Source organism: Poecile atricapillus, chromosome 2 (genome assembly GCF_030490865.1).
Source record: "Poecile atricapillus isolate bPoeAtr1 chromosome 2, bPoeAtr1.hap1, whole genome shotgun sequence".
In the NCBI taxonomy this organism is placed as follows: Eukaryota; Metazoa; Chordata; class Aves; order Passeriformes; family Paridae; genus Poecile; species Poecile atricapillus.
In genome coordinates, this window is record NC_081250.1 from 107,261,262 (window position 1) to 107,275,437 (window position 14,176).

The 14,176-nt window shown below is 37.7% G+C and overlaps 1 protein-coding gene across 1 annotated transcript in view; it reads left to right on the forward strand.

The window, feature by feature from the left end:
- Nucleotides 1-14,176, forward strand: part of LAMA3 (laminin subunit alpha 3) — a 107,697-nt gene that overhangs the window by 13,020 nt on the left and 80,501 nt on the right. The window contains exons 3-8 of the mRNA XM_058831127.1: nucleotides 4,316-4,433; nucleotides 5,052-5,170; nucleotides 6,799-6,969; nucleotides 7,995-8,092; nucleotides 9,583-9,698; nucleotides 12,602-12,720. Of these exons, the coding sequence (XP_058687110.1) occupies nucleotides 4,316-4,433; nucleotides 5,052-5,170; nucleotides 6,799-6,969; nucleotides 7,995-8,092; nucleotides 9,583-9,698; nucleotides 12,602-12,720 (741 nt within the window). The remainder of the gene's footprint in view (nucleotides 1-4,315; nucleotides 4,434-5,051; nucleotides 5,171-6,798; nucleotides 6,970-7,994; nucleotides 8,093-9,582; nucleotides 9,699-12,601; nucleotides 12,721-14,176) is intronic.

A 14,176-nucleotide genomic window follows, 5' to 3' on the forward strand; every position in this document is an offset into this window, starting at 1 on the left:
TTAATCTTCATGAGCCAAAAAAGGAGAACAGTCTTTTCCTACAGAAGCAGCATACACAACATCATGATTGTTTGGAACATAGTGTGTTTTTTCTTTTGTGCTAGTTTATGTCCAGCACTCATCTAACAAGTCATTTCAGTGTTTTAGTATTGTGGTTTGAGTTTATGGTGTCAGGAATGGAGGAAAATGTGCTATACCTTTATATATGCATATCTAACTTCTATCCATTTTTTAATGCTTTCTAGGATTCAAAAAAATCTTGGCAATTTCCATATGTAAAGAGTTATTTAAACTTTTAAGAAGTAAATAAGGAAAACATTTTAAACTAATATTATTGGGTGTTTTAGCATTCTCATTGGAATGCAATGGGTAACGGGAAGTTTTCTTTGTATTGTTTTAGAGTAAGTAGTGTGCATGCTGTTAGAGATCATGAATATTATATCACTAGCAATAATGGTACAATCAATTTAAATGACTTCTTTTAATATCATCTTAAGTTCACCTGAAATAGCTTTTATAGAAATCTCTCTCTTTGTAATGTAATTTTGTTAGTGCATAACACTGAATTTTGATTTTCATTTTCAGATGAGGAGGGCATTTTGTTCATTCTATTGGGTGATTTTTAAAAACTTTTTCTGGGTTTTCATGAATCTTTAAGGCCATTGGCTGCTAGAACATTTTAAATCTGAACAAACCTGAGTGAACAGGAAAAAGGTCACATCAATGTGGAATTGATTAAATTCCAGCTGTTGATAATCAGTCAGGTTTGACCTATGGTATTGGATTGCAGCAGGACAAGATGTTTGACTCTTACAGTTATACATCCTCTTTCAAGCATGCATTTCCAGAGTGCATTGTTTCCATTACTGGAAAATAAATGCTGTTTCCACCTTTAAATTCAGTTCTTTATTCATATAAGAAAATGGTCAGAATTTTGATTAAGTCTGTGATTCTTTTGTAAAAATTTGTTTTACTATTATATAATTATACCAAAATGCTTGCTTACAGTTTTAACATTCCTTTTGAGAGATGGTTAGTTTTTTATGAAACAAATTTGGCTTAAAAGCAACCAAATAAACATTTTTTCAAAAATTAAGACACTTTCCTTTTTTTTTTTCATAACTAAATGGCTGAAGGAAAACATTGCTTTGAGTTTAGTCTGCCTTTTTGCCAGGGTAGATCTTAGGTCAGGATCAAGATTTAAAGTAGCGAAATGCCATCTTAGAATATGTGATTAAAATTGGTTTTAATGGTTGCTTTTCTAGGTCTTATGTCAGCAAGGTTACTCTTTTATCTTCAGGTGGGATTTATTTGCTAAGGCAAGGATTATTTTTCTTCTGTTGTTGTCTCGTCAGATCTGGAGAGAGGCCATTCATGAACTTGGTCAGTATTTAAGCTTAGTGGAAGTTCAGATGTTCAAGTGCCATTCTACATCCTTGGTCCAGGCCAAAACCAAATCATAGGCACTCATGCAAAGTCAGAAGTAAGACAGATGATAGACTTGGTGACTATGTTTCAGTGACATGCTGTCATTAACTAACACTAATTTAATTTTTATCAGACCTGTCCCTTTTCCCATTCTGAATGTGCCTATACAAACCTCAGCAGCATTTCAAACTGAGAGATGTATGGAGAACATCATACAAATCAAAGCTTTTCATGTACAACAGTACTGTGAAGTTTCCATACTTTTTTTTTTCCTTCCATATTTTATTTCCATGGAAATATGTGAGGAGTGGTGCTGGTTGGCAATCCTTTAAGCATTGGCAGACTTGCAGACTTCCTAGTATAATACACATTTTTAAGAGTAGGTGTGAGGTCATTGTTCACTCCACAATGTGACTACAAGCAGTGGAGCCCTGGAAAAGGCAAGACATTGTCTATATGCTTCCTTTATTTCCTCTTGAGCATTCTAAACCACTTGTCTTGGTTAAATCTGTATCATTCAACACATGGAGTGTTATCAGCACTTACTAGCATGCATGTCAAGATAGGACTTCCAAAGATTTTAAGACACTGGAGAAGAAAGACAATATATTAATGTTGCCTGCCAGTGCAAACCTGGTTTGAACAGGTAGATGCCCCTTGAGAAATTCAGATGACCAAAAGTGAGAACATAAAGCACTTTTTTTTTTTTTTTAGGAGTTTCAGAGCCATTATGCTTTCCTAGGAGGATACTAATCTTTGCACTGGGTGGCCATACCAGATGACATGTAATGTCTGTATCGCAAATATCTCTACTATGAAACTTGACAGTGAAGTAGCAGGAGTTACTCAAAGAGTATCAGAAGCTCAGTAGGAGCAAATCTTGCCGCTGTCCCCAAAGTATTGACCTATTTCTGACAACAGCTGAAATCAGACTTTCCATCAGCAAATTGAGGGCATTACTCCACCTGTGCAGTCATAGAGCATAGATTTGGGTTTTGCCATGGCTCTGTCAACAAACTGCCACTTACTGGGATCAGTTTGTTGTCTAATAAGTTATTTTTCCTGTGGAGATAATGTCTGTTTGCTGAGGTACCTAATTTAGTGTCTCTGGAGGTGAAGCTGGTGCTTGTCAGGCTGTGTTAAATAGCAGGGTAAATTTCAACACTAACAGAAAAGTTGGGTTATTTTCCTTCTGGTTCTTTCTTCACTGACCTAAGTCAGCAACATTTAGCAAAGTGAAAGTTTCTGAAAGAGGTTGCAAAGTACTATACCTGCGGCAGTTGTGCCTTGGTATGGGTGTGTAGAACAGGGCTTACCCTGGAGAGTAGTTGTACATTCTACATTAAATGAATGCACAACAAAAAAATTTCAGTTTTTTTTCTTCTGAGATGTGATATCATGAGAACATGCTCCATGAAGTTCCTGAGTTCCTCCCATTTTTCCATGAGAAGGTTTTACTTTCTACTGTGAATACATTATACAGATACTCAGAAGCTGATGTCTGAAATAAATGTTTGAGGCTACATGTAGCCGTGGGATTGTCATGTGCAGAGCTGGTTAAGGACAAGTATTCCAAGGTATCTGTGTCACTGCATTATTCACCATTTGCATCTGCCTCTTGGTGTTCCCAGTTGGTGTGACAGCTATTGAACTGTTCCCAACTGACAGCTGAATGCGCCAGGTGTGCCAAAAGATGCTGTTCCCAGTTCGTGGTTGAGAGCTTGTATGCACTTGTGGTTTGGAGTCTAATAAACTTTGCAAAGTATTAGCTTCAGGGTTATGACATTTGTGAGGTATGAGCAAAGATAAACTGCTTGGCTGTATTTGATGTGGGGGTCTGGCAGCAGTTACTTGATAAACTGCTGACTGCACTCTCCTCCATTAAAGTAAGACTCTCCTGCCAGCAGATTATTCTCAGCTGAGGTTGTTGAGGGGGAAATTCCAGTGTAGCTTTACTTGAATATTGAGTGTACCTCAGTGTTGGTTCACTTTTATTGACAACTCCATCCATGTCATGGTTTAATTTTTAAATAGCCTTTAGAATCAATCTGTGTTCAGCTTTTTGTGTAAAGCTAGTTTTTATTGTTGTTTTGGTTTTTATGACTGTGGACTAGCCCAAGAGACTTAGAGTAAGGCTTCCTGACTTGTAAGATGCCTTTCTTCTCTAGTGTTTGGGAGCCCTCTGTGTGATACACTGTGAGCACCTGAAGAAGCCCAATGAACCTCTTGGCCTTGGGAACCTTGAACTGATTTGAGCTCTTTGAGCTGTTTCAGACACTGAATGAGCTACCAGTTACAAAAATCTCTCCTGTGCTATTTGATACCCACAAACTCTGAGGTCTTGCTTCCATTACTTGGAAAGTCTGTCAAGTGTCAAATTCATCTCAAGATAATCTTAACCTGAGGGTGTGGGTGGCTGGGATTATTATCAACCAAGGGAGTCCCAGTGTAAAGGGTATTTGCATTTTCTCATACGTGATTTTGGTATTCCTTAGTGACAAGCACAATTACGTGATTGGAATGCATCACAAATGTACCTGGGTGCTGCAAAAGCAGCTTAGTTGAGCAATATCACTTTTCCAGGCTGAGTACTGTACCCTTAACACACCCAAGCAATCAGTCAGCTGCACAGCAGAGCTGTTCGGAAGTGTAGGAGATGGTATTTAACACGGTCCTCTTGCAGATGTCTTAATGTTCTCAAACACATTGCCAGGTGAAGTAGCCAGCTGAGAATCTGGCCTTTATTTTAAGGTGAATGAAACTGCAGAGAGTAACTTTCTCCCTGTACGCTAAAGAAACAGTGTTTATTTGCATTAGTTTTATTACTGCTGTGCTACATTGAGTTCAAAAAAACTCCTGACAAGATCTATGTATATTCTGTTACCAGCTCTTCCATGTTGCCTATATCCTTATCAAGTTTGCAAATTCTCCTCGTCCAGATCTCTGGGTCTTGGAAAGATCGGTGGACTTTGGAAAAACTTACACTCCATGGCAATATTTTGCTTGTAAGTATCAATCCTTGTGCCACTGGTCTTTTGGGGACAGGTTTCTTTCATCATTTCCTCAGTAGCAGCAAAATCAAAATATGGGGCTTGCTGAAGATTTCACCTGCAAGAGAAGACAGTGAATGTTAAATGCATTTATCTTTTCTTATTTAGCCACAATAAATTAGTGGCAGGGGTGTATGAGTATGGTATTATGAAAGTGTAACTCAGCACATGAATATTTTTAACTTTCTTAGAAATTTCTGATTTGTTTTGTTTCTCTTGTTTTTTGGGTATGTCAGAACTTCAGTGTCCTTCATCCCTTAGGACCCTGGAGTTTCTTGCAAAAATCAAAGTGAAATATAAATGCAAAATCTTGGAGCATCTATGTAGTTTTTTTTTCTGGTGATGATATGAGAAATACTGTGCCATGTCTTGTCAGGCACCACTGAATTGCTTATGAAGAGAGATTACTGTTTTGAGGAATGTCTGTTATTCTGTGCTGAGTGACACGATCACTGTTATTACTCTGTTATGGGGAGAATTTACCTGAAAGCAGAGGGGATACTTCTCTGTTAAGTTAAATTAGCACAATAGGGTCTATTTTATATAAAATTAATTTTGTTCTTGCTTGACTAGACTCAAAAGCAGATTGTTTGGAGCGCTTTGGAAAGGAAGCAAATATTCCTGTGAGGAGGGACAGCGATGTCCTGTGCACCACTGAGTACTCTCGCATTCTGCCTCTAGAAAATGGAGAGGTAGGTGCTTTCAGGAAAGCCATGAGTGATGCTGGAAACAAGCATCATTGGTTTCGGAAGTTTGTTGGAAGTAATTTTTTTAGCTATGACTGCTTGAATCTCCATTAGTAAGTCCATAACCTAAACCTCGGTGAGATTTTGGGAGCATGAGCTGACTCCTCATAATTTTCACCATTCTCTATTGGGTAGGGGCTGCTCAAGGAAACCTGTGTTAATATTTATCATCATTTATGTATCACACTATGGCCATGTGCATTTGAAGGTGTTGACTGCATTTGCTGCATACTTCCAATGTGCATGGCAAAACCCAGTGCACCAGAGTTGCTCATGTGAGTAAAGGCTGTAGAAACTGATATTTACCATTCAAGAATAAGGAGCTGTTAAAAAAACCCCAACATATACATACATACATACATATATATGTATATATACACACACACACATGTACACACACACACACATATATATATACATACATATATATAAGAAAGCTACATGTTTATAATATATTAAAGTATTTGGAAAACATTGGTTTGATTTTAGCCATTGTTCCTTGCTGGGCAGAACTGTGGCTTGTATTACTTGAATGAATGTTAAACTCCTGGGTGTGCTGATGGCTCCTCTTGGCATTCTGCTTTTGTGCCTGATGTTGTTAGAATCCAGATCTGAACTCCTCAAGAGTTATCCAGAGTTTTGAGCGGATGGATCTAGGGTTTCATATTAAAATAGAATTTATTTGTTAAAGTATCTGTAAAATTTTCCTAATCAGATATTGTAAAGAATAATTTCCACAGAAGAACACTGCTGGTGCCATTCCCTATTACATGCTCTGTGACTTTTCCTGTGGGAACTGTGCTGCAGTTGGAACAATCATCATACCCTTGTTACATGTTTCAGAGTATAGAAGCTACTTGAAAATAGAAATCTGTTATCTGGATGGTTATAAATAAATTCATGTTTTTTTACTGAGCCCTGTACATACAAACTAGGTTGTTTGTTCAATAGAAATGCATGGTTGCTGAGCTGCTGGCAGCTGTTTCTTTAAAAAATAAAAAAAGTATTGGATCCCTTGTTTTGGAAGTCAGACAAACCTGCTTTCATGTGAGGGGATTTTCTAAAGCAACACTGTGTACTTTCTTCCAGAAGACCATTAATATGCTCGCAGGCACTGGACCTGCTAACAATAATATTTTCCAGTAATGTTTATGCCTTGACCCAAAAATAAATGTGCTTTGGGAAAGATCCAAAATCTGATGTTTTTAATCAGGCTAAACTTCCATTGACACTGTCAACTGTTCAAACAACTACTTGCAACTATTCCTATTGCTTTTTTTCCTATTAAAATGTACTTTTTGCATGCTATACCTACTGTTTTCAAAACAGGTAGAGGCACTATTCTTTTGATTTTTTTTTTTGCTTCTTTTCTGATGTGTTATATGAATAATGAGAATACAGGAGGCTCCAAGAGTAACACTATTTTTCCCAATATCCTGACTTCAGTATGAAATGCCCAGTTGTTGCTAGAAACAATAGTAAGTTTTTATATTCTTTTATTAGTTCTGCTCTATGCTGCTATTGGCACCTGTAGTTGATATATTTTAACAAGAGTGTGCTTGCTTCTTTGTTAGATTGTAGTATCTTTGGTAAATGGCCGCCCAGGAGCAAAAAACTTCACTTATTCCCCTGGTCTTCAAGAATTCACAAAAGCAACAAACATCCGCCTGCGCTTTCTCAGAACTAATACTCTTCTTGGACACTTGATATCCAAAGCTCAGCGAGACCCCACTGTGACTCGTAGAGTAAGTACTTTTGTCTCTGAGATGTAAATACTCAACAATCGTACCCAGCATGTTAGGGACCAAAAAATGGTCTGAATGTTTTAAGTCTGCAGCATCCTGACAATGAAATTTGCCTTGACCAACCTTGAAATCCTCGTATTTTTCTCCAGGTTTGTCTGAGACGAGAAAGTACCTGGGCCAGCATGGATTTATGGAGGGGCAGTGATGATTAATGATTTTGTAACAGACCATTTTCATTCCCTGCTTTTTAATATGGAAGGAAGCTGAGTGCATCATGTGAATTATAAAGACCCAAAGCAAAATTATTCTTAACTGTCTTATGCAGAATAGAGGAACTAAATCTCTTCAGCTCTTTTTGTCACTACTTTCTGATACTTATTCACAAAAGGTTTTCAGAAAATAGTACCTGAGTTTCTGAAGGAGCAGAAATCAAAGGCCGTACTAGATGTTTTCAGTGCATTTTGGGCTATACAAGAGTTTGAAGGCCAAAGTTCCACTCCCATTCAGTGGGTAAATATAAGGAAACACAGGGAACACGACACAGAAATTCATATACTTACAGAGGTTTCAGGCTTCATATTGTATTACTATTTTTAACCTTTTCATTTAAAATGAAGATTCGGTAACAATTGGAGGAAGCCCTGGGGTGAGGCACCACACAAATGTGTGTGAGGGTTTCTGCACTGAAAAACATAAAGCTATTCCAGTTATTTGACAGCACTCTTATCAAGTGCCCTTACTGCCTTAAGTAAATTGTAAGATGTTGCTCACAGGCAGAGGTAAATGCAGTATGCAGTTTACTTGGCAAGCAGCACAGCTGTAGTGTAAGGAACTTCTGTGTTATCCAGGCCAAGGGCTGTAGGATAGATGAATGAAATCTCGAGTGTTTTATTAAATTCCTAAAGGAGAGTGCATATTTTTATGGCAGAGGCCTTCCAAATCTAGCAAACCTGATGTTTAATGATATTCCTGACACAGTGCAAGCAAGGAAAGACCTATAGATACTTCTTGTGCTTGTTCCACAGTATTACTACAGTATAAAGGACATCAGTATTGGTGGTCGATGTGTTTGCCATGGCCATGCTGAAGTATGCAATCCAAAGAGCGCTGAAAACCAATACCAGTAAGTAAAGGGAGCCTGACATTTATCAGAGAAAAAGAATATATGAGTGCTTTCAAATGACCTTTTTTTATTATAGGATTATGTAGTTATACAGGGAATTTTTTCTTTATTTTTAAAAGAAGTAGAACCTGCTAATGGTTGGCAAGAAAACATGTCAAGAGTGATTGTATTAATAATAGAAGGTGTTTACTTTGGTTTTTCATTTTAATTGAAATACAAGTTGGAAGATTTAACAATTTCTTAGAAACACATAGTTCTTTTTGGAAAGAGCTGATGTCACCTTCTTACATCAGGAATTAGTAGTCCAACTCAGGAACAAAATCATGAACTTCATGAAGATATTGAGCACTATAACTGAGCTCATGCAAGATCCAATGGCTTTAGGTCGTTACTGTAAAAACATAAAGACAAACTGAATGGACTATTCCCTTTCCCTGTCAAGTTTGTGACCTCCATGCTGATTTCACAGGGAGTTAAATGAGACTTCTTGGCTCACCTGTTACAGGGAAGTGGCTAAGAGTGATCAGCCTGTCTCAAACATATTTTAAAAACCTGCTTTAAACCAGCTGTTGCTCTTATCCATGATGACATTAAAACAAACTTTTATCAAGACAATTAAATATTTTCAGTTGTGTTTTAATGAAGAATAGGTGGGGGACATGGGTGCCTCCTTTCTTGATATCTGTGCTAGGGAAAATTAAGTGAAGAAGGAGAGAAATCTATGAAAATAGGATGGTTGTACTCAAAAGTTTTATTGCTTCTGTGTTATTAGACTACACATGTAATAGAAGAATGTTGTGAGAGAAAGTAAGAATATGAAATATATAATAGCCTACTGAATAAGAAATAAGAAATATATAATAGCCTACTGAATAGCCTACTTTCTAACAAGAATAAAGTAGGCTATTCAGCTAAATAAATCAAAAACATGCCTACATTTTGTTGGTGAATAGTGTGCGTGGTCTTAAAAATAACATGATCAAGTTATGATCTTGGTTTATTAAAAAAACTGATAAAATTATTTTAAACAAAGTATAATGGAGGAGTTATGAAGGCATGCATTTAAAGGTGATAAATACTTTGATTACTGTAGGTCAACAAATTTCAGCCTTGGAACAAAGCTAAAACAAGATATATCCTAAACTACTGTATATCAACTTGATTTAATAATATAAAATGGTTTCAGGATCCAGTCTGTTGCATTAAATTATAAATATTTTCTCTAAGTAATGTGTTCTAAGAAACTCATAATCAGATGATTGAAGTAATCGATCTTGAAGAATTTTAGGAAATTTCCAAAATGTTCTGTATTTTTTCAAAATGTATTACTGATGGACTTCTTTATATGTTAGGTTTATGTCCCGTCCTTTTCATACTATGTGTGAGTCTTGGACTGTGGTAAAACAAAGAAAAATCCAATTATATTTTATTAAAAAGCTTAAGGAAAAGATTTTAAGCCCAGCTTCTTTAAGAGGCTTTCATTTCTGTAGGTTTCAGTGTGAATGCCAGCATAACACTTGTGGGGAAACCTGTGACCACTGCTGCCCTGGATATAATCAGAAGCAGTGGCAACCTGCAACAGCTGGGAGCACAAACATATGTGAACGTGAGTAGCCAAAAAGATGGTGGGTTAAAAGAGGTACTGACAAGAGGATGGGTATTAGCTGTAGCACACATTCTTGAATGCTGTATTCTTTAACACCTGTTTTTTCTGTATTGAGAAAATTCTTTCCATACAGCAGTAAAGAATAAATAATTCCATGAATTTTATGTTCTTCTTTCTTACTAAACAGTGAAAATACTAATTTTTGTGAGAATATGACATGGGAAAAGGGGAAGACTTTCTGTAGAACACTGAATCAACATTTCTCCCCAGTCACAGCTGTCTGCTGACAGACTGTGGATCTCCAAGCAGAGACCATAGGCTTCTTGTACAAGTCCAAAATGTTCCTTTCCATTGCTCGTCCTCTTGGTGTTCAGATTGCGGAGAGGCTGCTTGAAGCTGCCACTGCTCACAGGTGCTTGAGCTGCCCTCCCTTCTCAGGCTGAGAGATGACCCTCACTGACTGCATGCCAGTGGCACAGAGGTGTTCCTTGTGGGGAATCCTCGTGATTCCACACTTGTACCTCTTCCCATCCTCATATTTGGGTGTTTGGAGTTTGTTGGCCCTGCAGACTGATTAATAGTCAAGCTGGAGAAGCCCATTCATTTGCCTTTCTCCCACTTCCTCTGTGTTTCATTCTTAAAGAATGCAATAGCTTGGACCCATTTTGGTGATCGGTTTGTACTGTCATACACAGGTGTTTTGCATTTCCCTGGGTAGAAACCAGGTGGGGTGGTACAGAGCATTGCAATCTCTGTGCACAACCATTTCCTTTGTGTCTGGCCCAATCTATTTTTCTTCTCTGCCTTTCCTGAGAGTAGTATAGCCAGTGGGTACAAACTCTTAACAGGGGAACCTTATTTGAAAGCCAAAGAGATGTACCTATATAATTACTCTGAGGAATAAAGAGATGACTTGTTTAATTAAAACTGCAGTACTAAGACTTGGGAGGGGGGAAGGAGGTTGTATGTGATTAAAATGTTTGATAGGAGGTAGGCATGTTGGGACACAGTTTTTGAACAATATTTGAAACCTCATTGAAGTCCCCCTCTTTAAAAGGAAAATATATTTTGCCAGAAAAGAGACAGACAAGGAGCATAAATAATGTCATGTTTTTTGAAGAATGAGTGTATAGAAGATCATCTACAAGATTCTGAGCCAAAACCACTTCATTTCTACCTACCTCTGAAAAAATACCCTTTTTAGTATGGATTGCTCCTAGCAGTTTGACGTGATTTGTTGGGAGCATTTGCCAGGTGCAGGCCTCTTTAGCTGGCAGCCAGTAGTGAAGGAATTAAAACAACCTTATTCAACTTTCCAGAAGCCTGAGGTTCCTTGAGAAAAACTGATTGAAAGAGGTTGGTGGAAGCTTGTAGGGATCAGCCCAGCATTTTGCTGTGAGCTTCTCAGTATGTATGGATCAGCAAATGTCCCAAAGTGGTGAAAAGGTGCTTGATGAGGTAGAAGGGGTTTCTATTCCTCTATGAGTGAAAGTGTTCTTAATGTAATCAGAGCAGAAAATTTCCCATAGCTGTTAGAAGACATAGCTGAGCTGTAGCTCATGGATGGTTTGGCCCTAGAGGCAAGGGAGGTTTTATTTATATTGTAATTATATGTATATATATATATATATATTTATGTATTCTCTTTTTTTTCTTTTCTGACTTAATATCTTGAGCCAGCATCTCATTTGTGGAATGTTTTATTTTCTTGAAGAATTTTATGAGTAAGAAAACCCAAAGGTCTTCCTAGGCTATTACATCCTGGCCAGGGAATCCAGTTCTTGTCATAAGGGAGCATGATGGCAGGGCATCTCCTCAGCTGTGTGGTTGGTAATTTCTAGGAAAAGGCTTCCTTATCCACAGCTCTTCAGATAAAAAGATGTAGAGAAGATGCAGAGAATGATCCACTTTCTCTTTTCTTGTCTGTATGATTATGTAGTCAGACACGGAAAATCGTTTGTCCCTGAGTTGTGCTCCCAGTTGTGCCAGGAACTTGGAATAGAGTTTGGAAGACTTACTTCCCATATGCTTCCCTCATCCTGAAGGAGAGGCAGAGCCCTTAGCTTCTGTAACCCATTGCCTTCCAGAGTATTGTGTCCACTGGTCCAGATGAAGGAGGGGTTTCCCTAAACATGAAGTAATAGCTTTATAAAGTTGTAACTTCAGGTATTTCCTGAAGGGAAGGTAATTTCCTATAGTTAAAAGGTCAGCTAGCACCCAGATGCTTGGGGAAGCCTGTTTTTGCTACCTGCATTATTTCAAAAAACTTCCCATTTTCCTCTCCAGCAAAGAAGGAAGATCAAATCAGGAAAAAAAAGAGGATATTGAATGAGTTTATTCTGTTTATTTGTTGTCATGGTTCCTTTCTATTCAGAATTTTATTATAGCCAAGTTTGCTGGTATAGTGTTATCTACAGCTGAATATGAGAATTCTTTGGTGTAGGTCTTTTCATTTAAATGTGTATATCTTATCCAGAATTGTTCACTTTAAATAAAGGTTTAGTGCACATAGCATCAGTCCAGATGTGTTTTTGAGACACGAAGAAATAAACATTTGAGCACATTTTTGATAATTTAAAAAAACCTTCTGTGGCCATTCTTCTGGATCTTCCTAGTCCTGCATTTATGCACAACTGTATAGCTTTGAGATGGTACAATTGTTACCTTCTCTGGTAAGACTACCTGCACGTTTTCTTCATATCTGCATTACTGTACTCTGTTTCTGGTATGAAAATCCAGTTGTTTATAGGTAAATACGTGCATTTGAGTGTACTCCAGCATGCCTAAGCGTATGTCACATAAAAAAATATAATCTTCTTTTACACTTCTGCTGGAGGTGAATGCTGAAGATTGCTAAATTCCAGCACTATAAAGAAAACTGACTTGAAATATTACTTTTTCAGCCTGCAATTGCCATGGACATGCCACTGATTGCTACTATGATGCTGATGTTGATCAGCGTCGAAAAAGCTTAAACATCCATGGGCATTATGAAGGTGGAGGAGTCTGCATTAACTGCCAGGTAAAAAGGTCATTTTGATCAGTATAAAAAAATGTTCACACCAGTAGTTTTGGGTCTGACCAGTCCAGAAAGGCCCATTTCTCTGATGGTATTACTACTTGTACTTAAACTGTGGAAAAAGGTGTGGAAATAATTTACCTTGTTCAACATTTCTTGGTAATGTGCAAAAGACACATAAAAATTGTATTTATGCTCAGTCCTGTGTGATCAAAATAAAACCACACAATCAAACCAAACAATTTAGTCAGCTATAAAAATTCTCTTTCCTGTTGTTACAAAGTCTGCCATTTCCCTGCTTTACAGAAGGAGGTAAAATTAACCAAATAAAATGCCAACTCAGGCCAGCTGGATCCTTACTACGGCAAAACAGAGGGCTCTCTCATATCAGCAGAAATAAGGGAGGATCTAGACTATACCAAGATAGAAAGTTAGAGATATTGGGAAAGCACAGAATCATAGAAGAGGGCTCTGGAATCCTTTTGGACTAGTGCTCCACTCAAACCAAGGCTAGATGCAAAATTATATCCAGTTGCACTGAGAAACACTGAGAAACAGTTGAATTCTGCAAATTTCTGAGGATGCACTTTACACACACTCTGGGTAATCTTTAACAGCACTTAATCACACTCCTGTTCAGTAGGAATTTCCCCAATTGCAGCTTGTGATAGCTTTTGGGCTTCTGCTGTTTATGTGGGAAGAGTTGGCTCTGTCTTTTCTGTAGAGATGCCTCAGGTAAACAGCCATTAGGCACCTTCCCCCTCCACGCCAGCCAAAGTCATTCCCTTAGTTTCCCCTGAAAACTGAGAAGAGGAGCGCTATAACTATCTTAAAGGCTCCATTAGATTGAATCAAAAGTTGTAAATCTGGAATCAGAGACTTTACACTGTGTCTGTTATAAATGGATAGCACATTCTTGGGAAGAGCAAGAATTTCTTTCATTCTGGCTTTGTTCTACTCTAGCAATGACTGTGAGGAAAAATCCAATAAGAGTGATAGAGATCTAATCTTGGCCTTATCTCTGCTTGTAACAGGACTGAACTACTTGACCTCCCAAGGTCCCTTACAACCTGAGTCATTCATTGGTTCAGTGATCTCATGGTTAAATAAATCCAGACTTACTTGGAAGTCCATCTTCCTTTTATTGTCAAGTCATCTGATGCATGACAAGCAGCTGACCAGAATTTTGCATTATAGGAGGCTTATTGTCAATTCTATGTTCCTGTGAAATCTATGTGTCATGATTTATGTATTACCATGTTGTGCATTTTAAAATATAGCTGTATTTAAGCAACAAAAAGGGCAGATATCCAGTATAGAGTGCTTTCCATATTGTTACCACAATATAATCAGATATTGTCCAAAAGGCAGTCAGAAAAGAGTAGAGTTATTTTTACTAACATGGGTAGAAGAAATGTTCTTTGTTTTCCATTGACATTTCTGTGCAGAACTTTGTTCA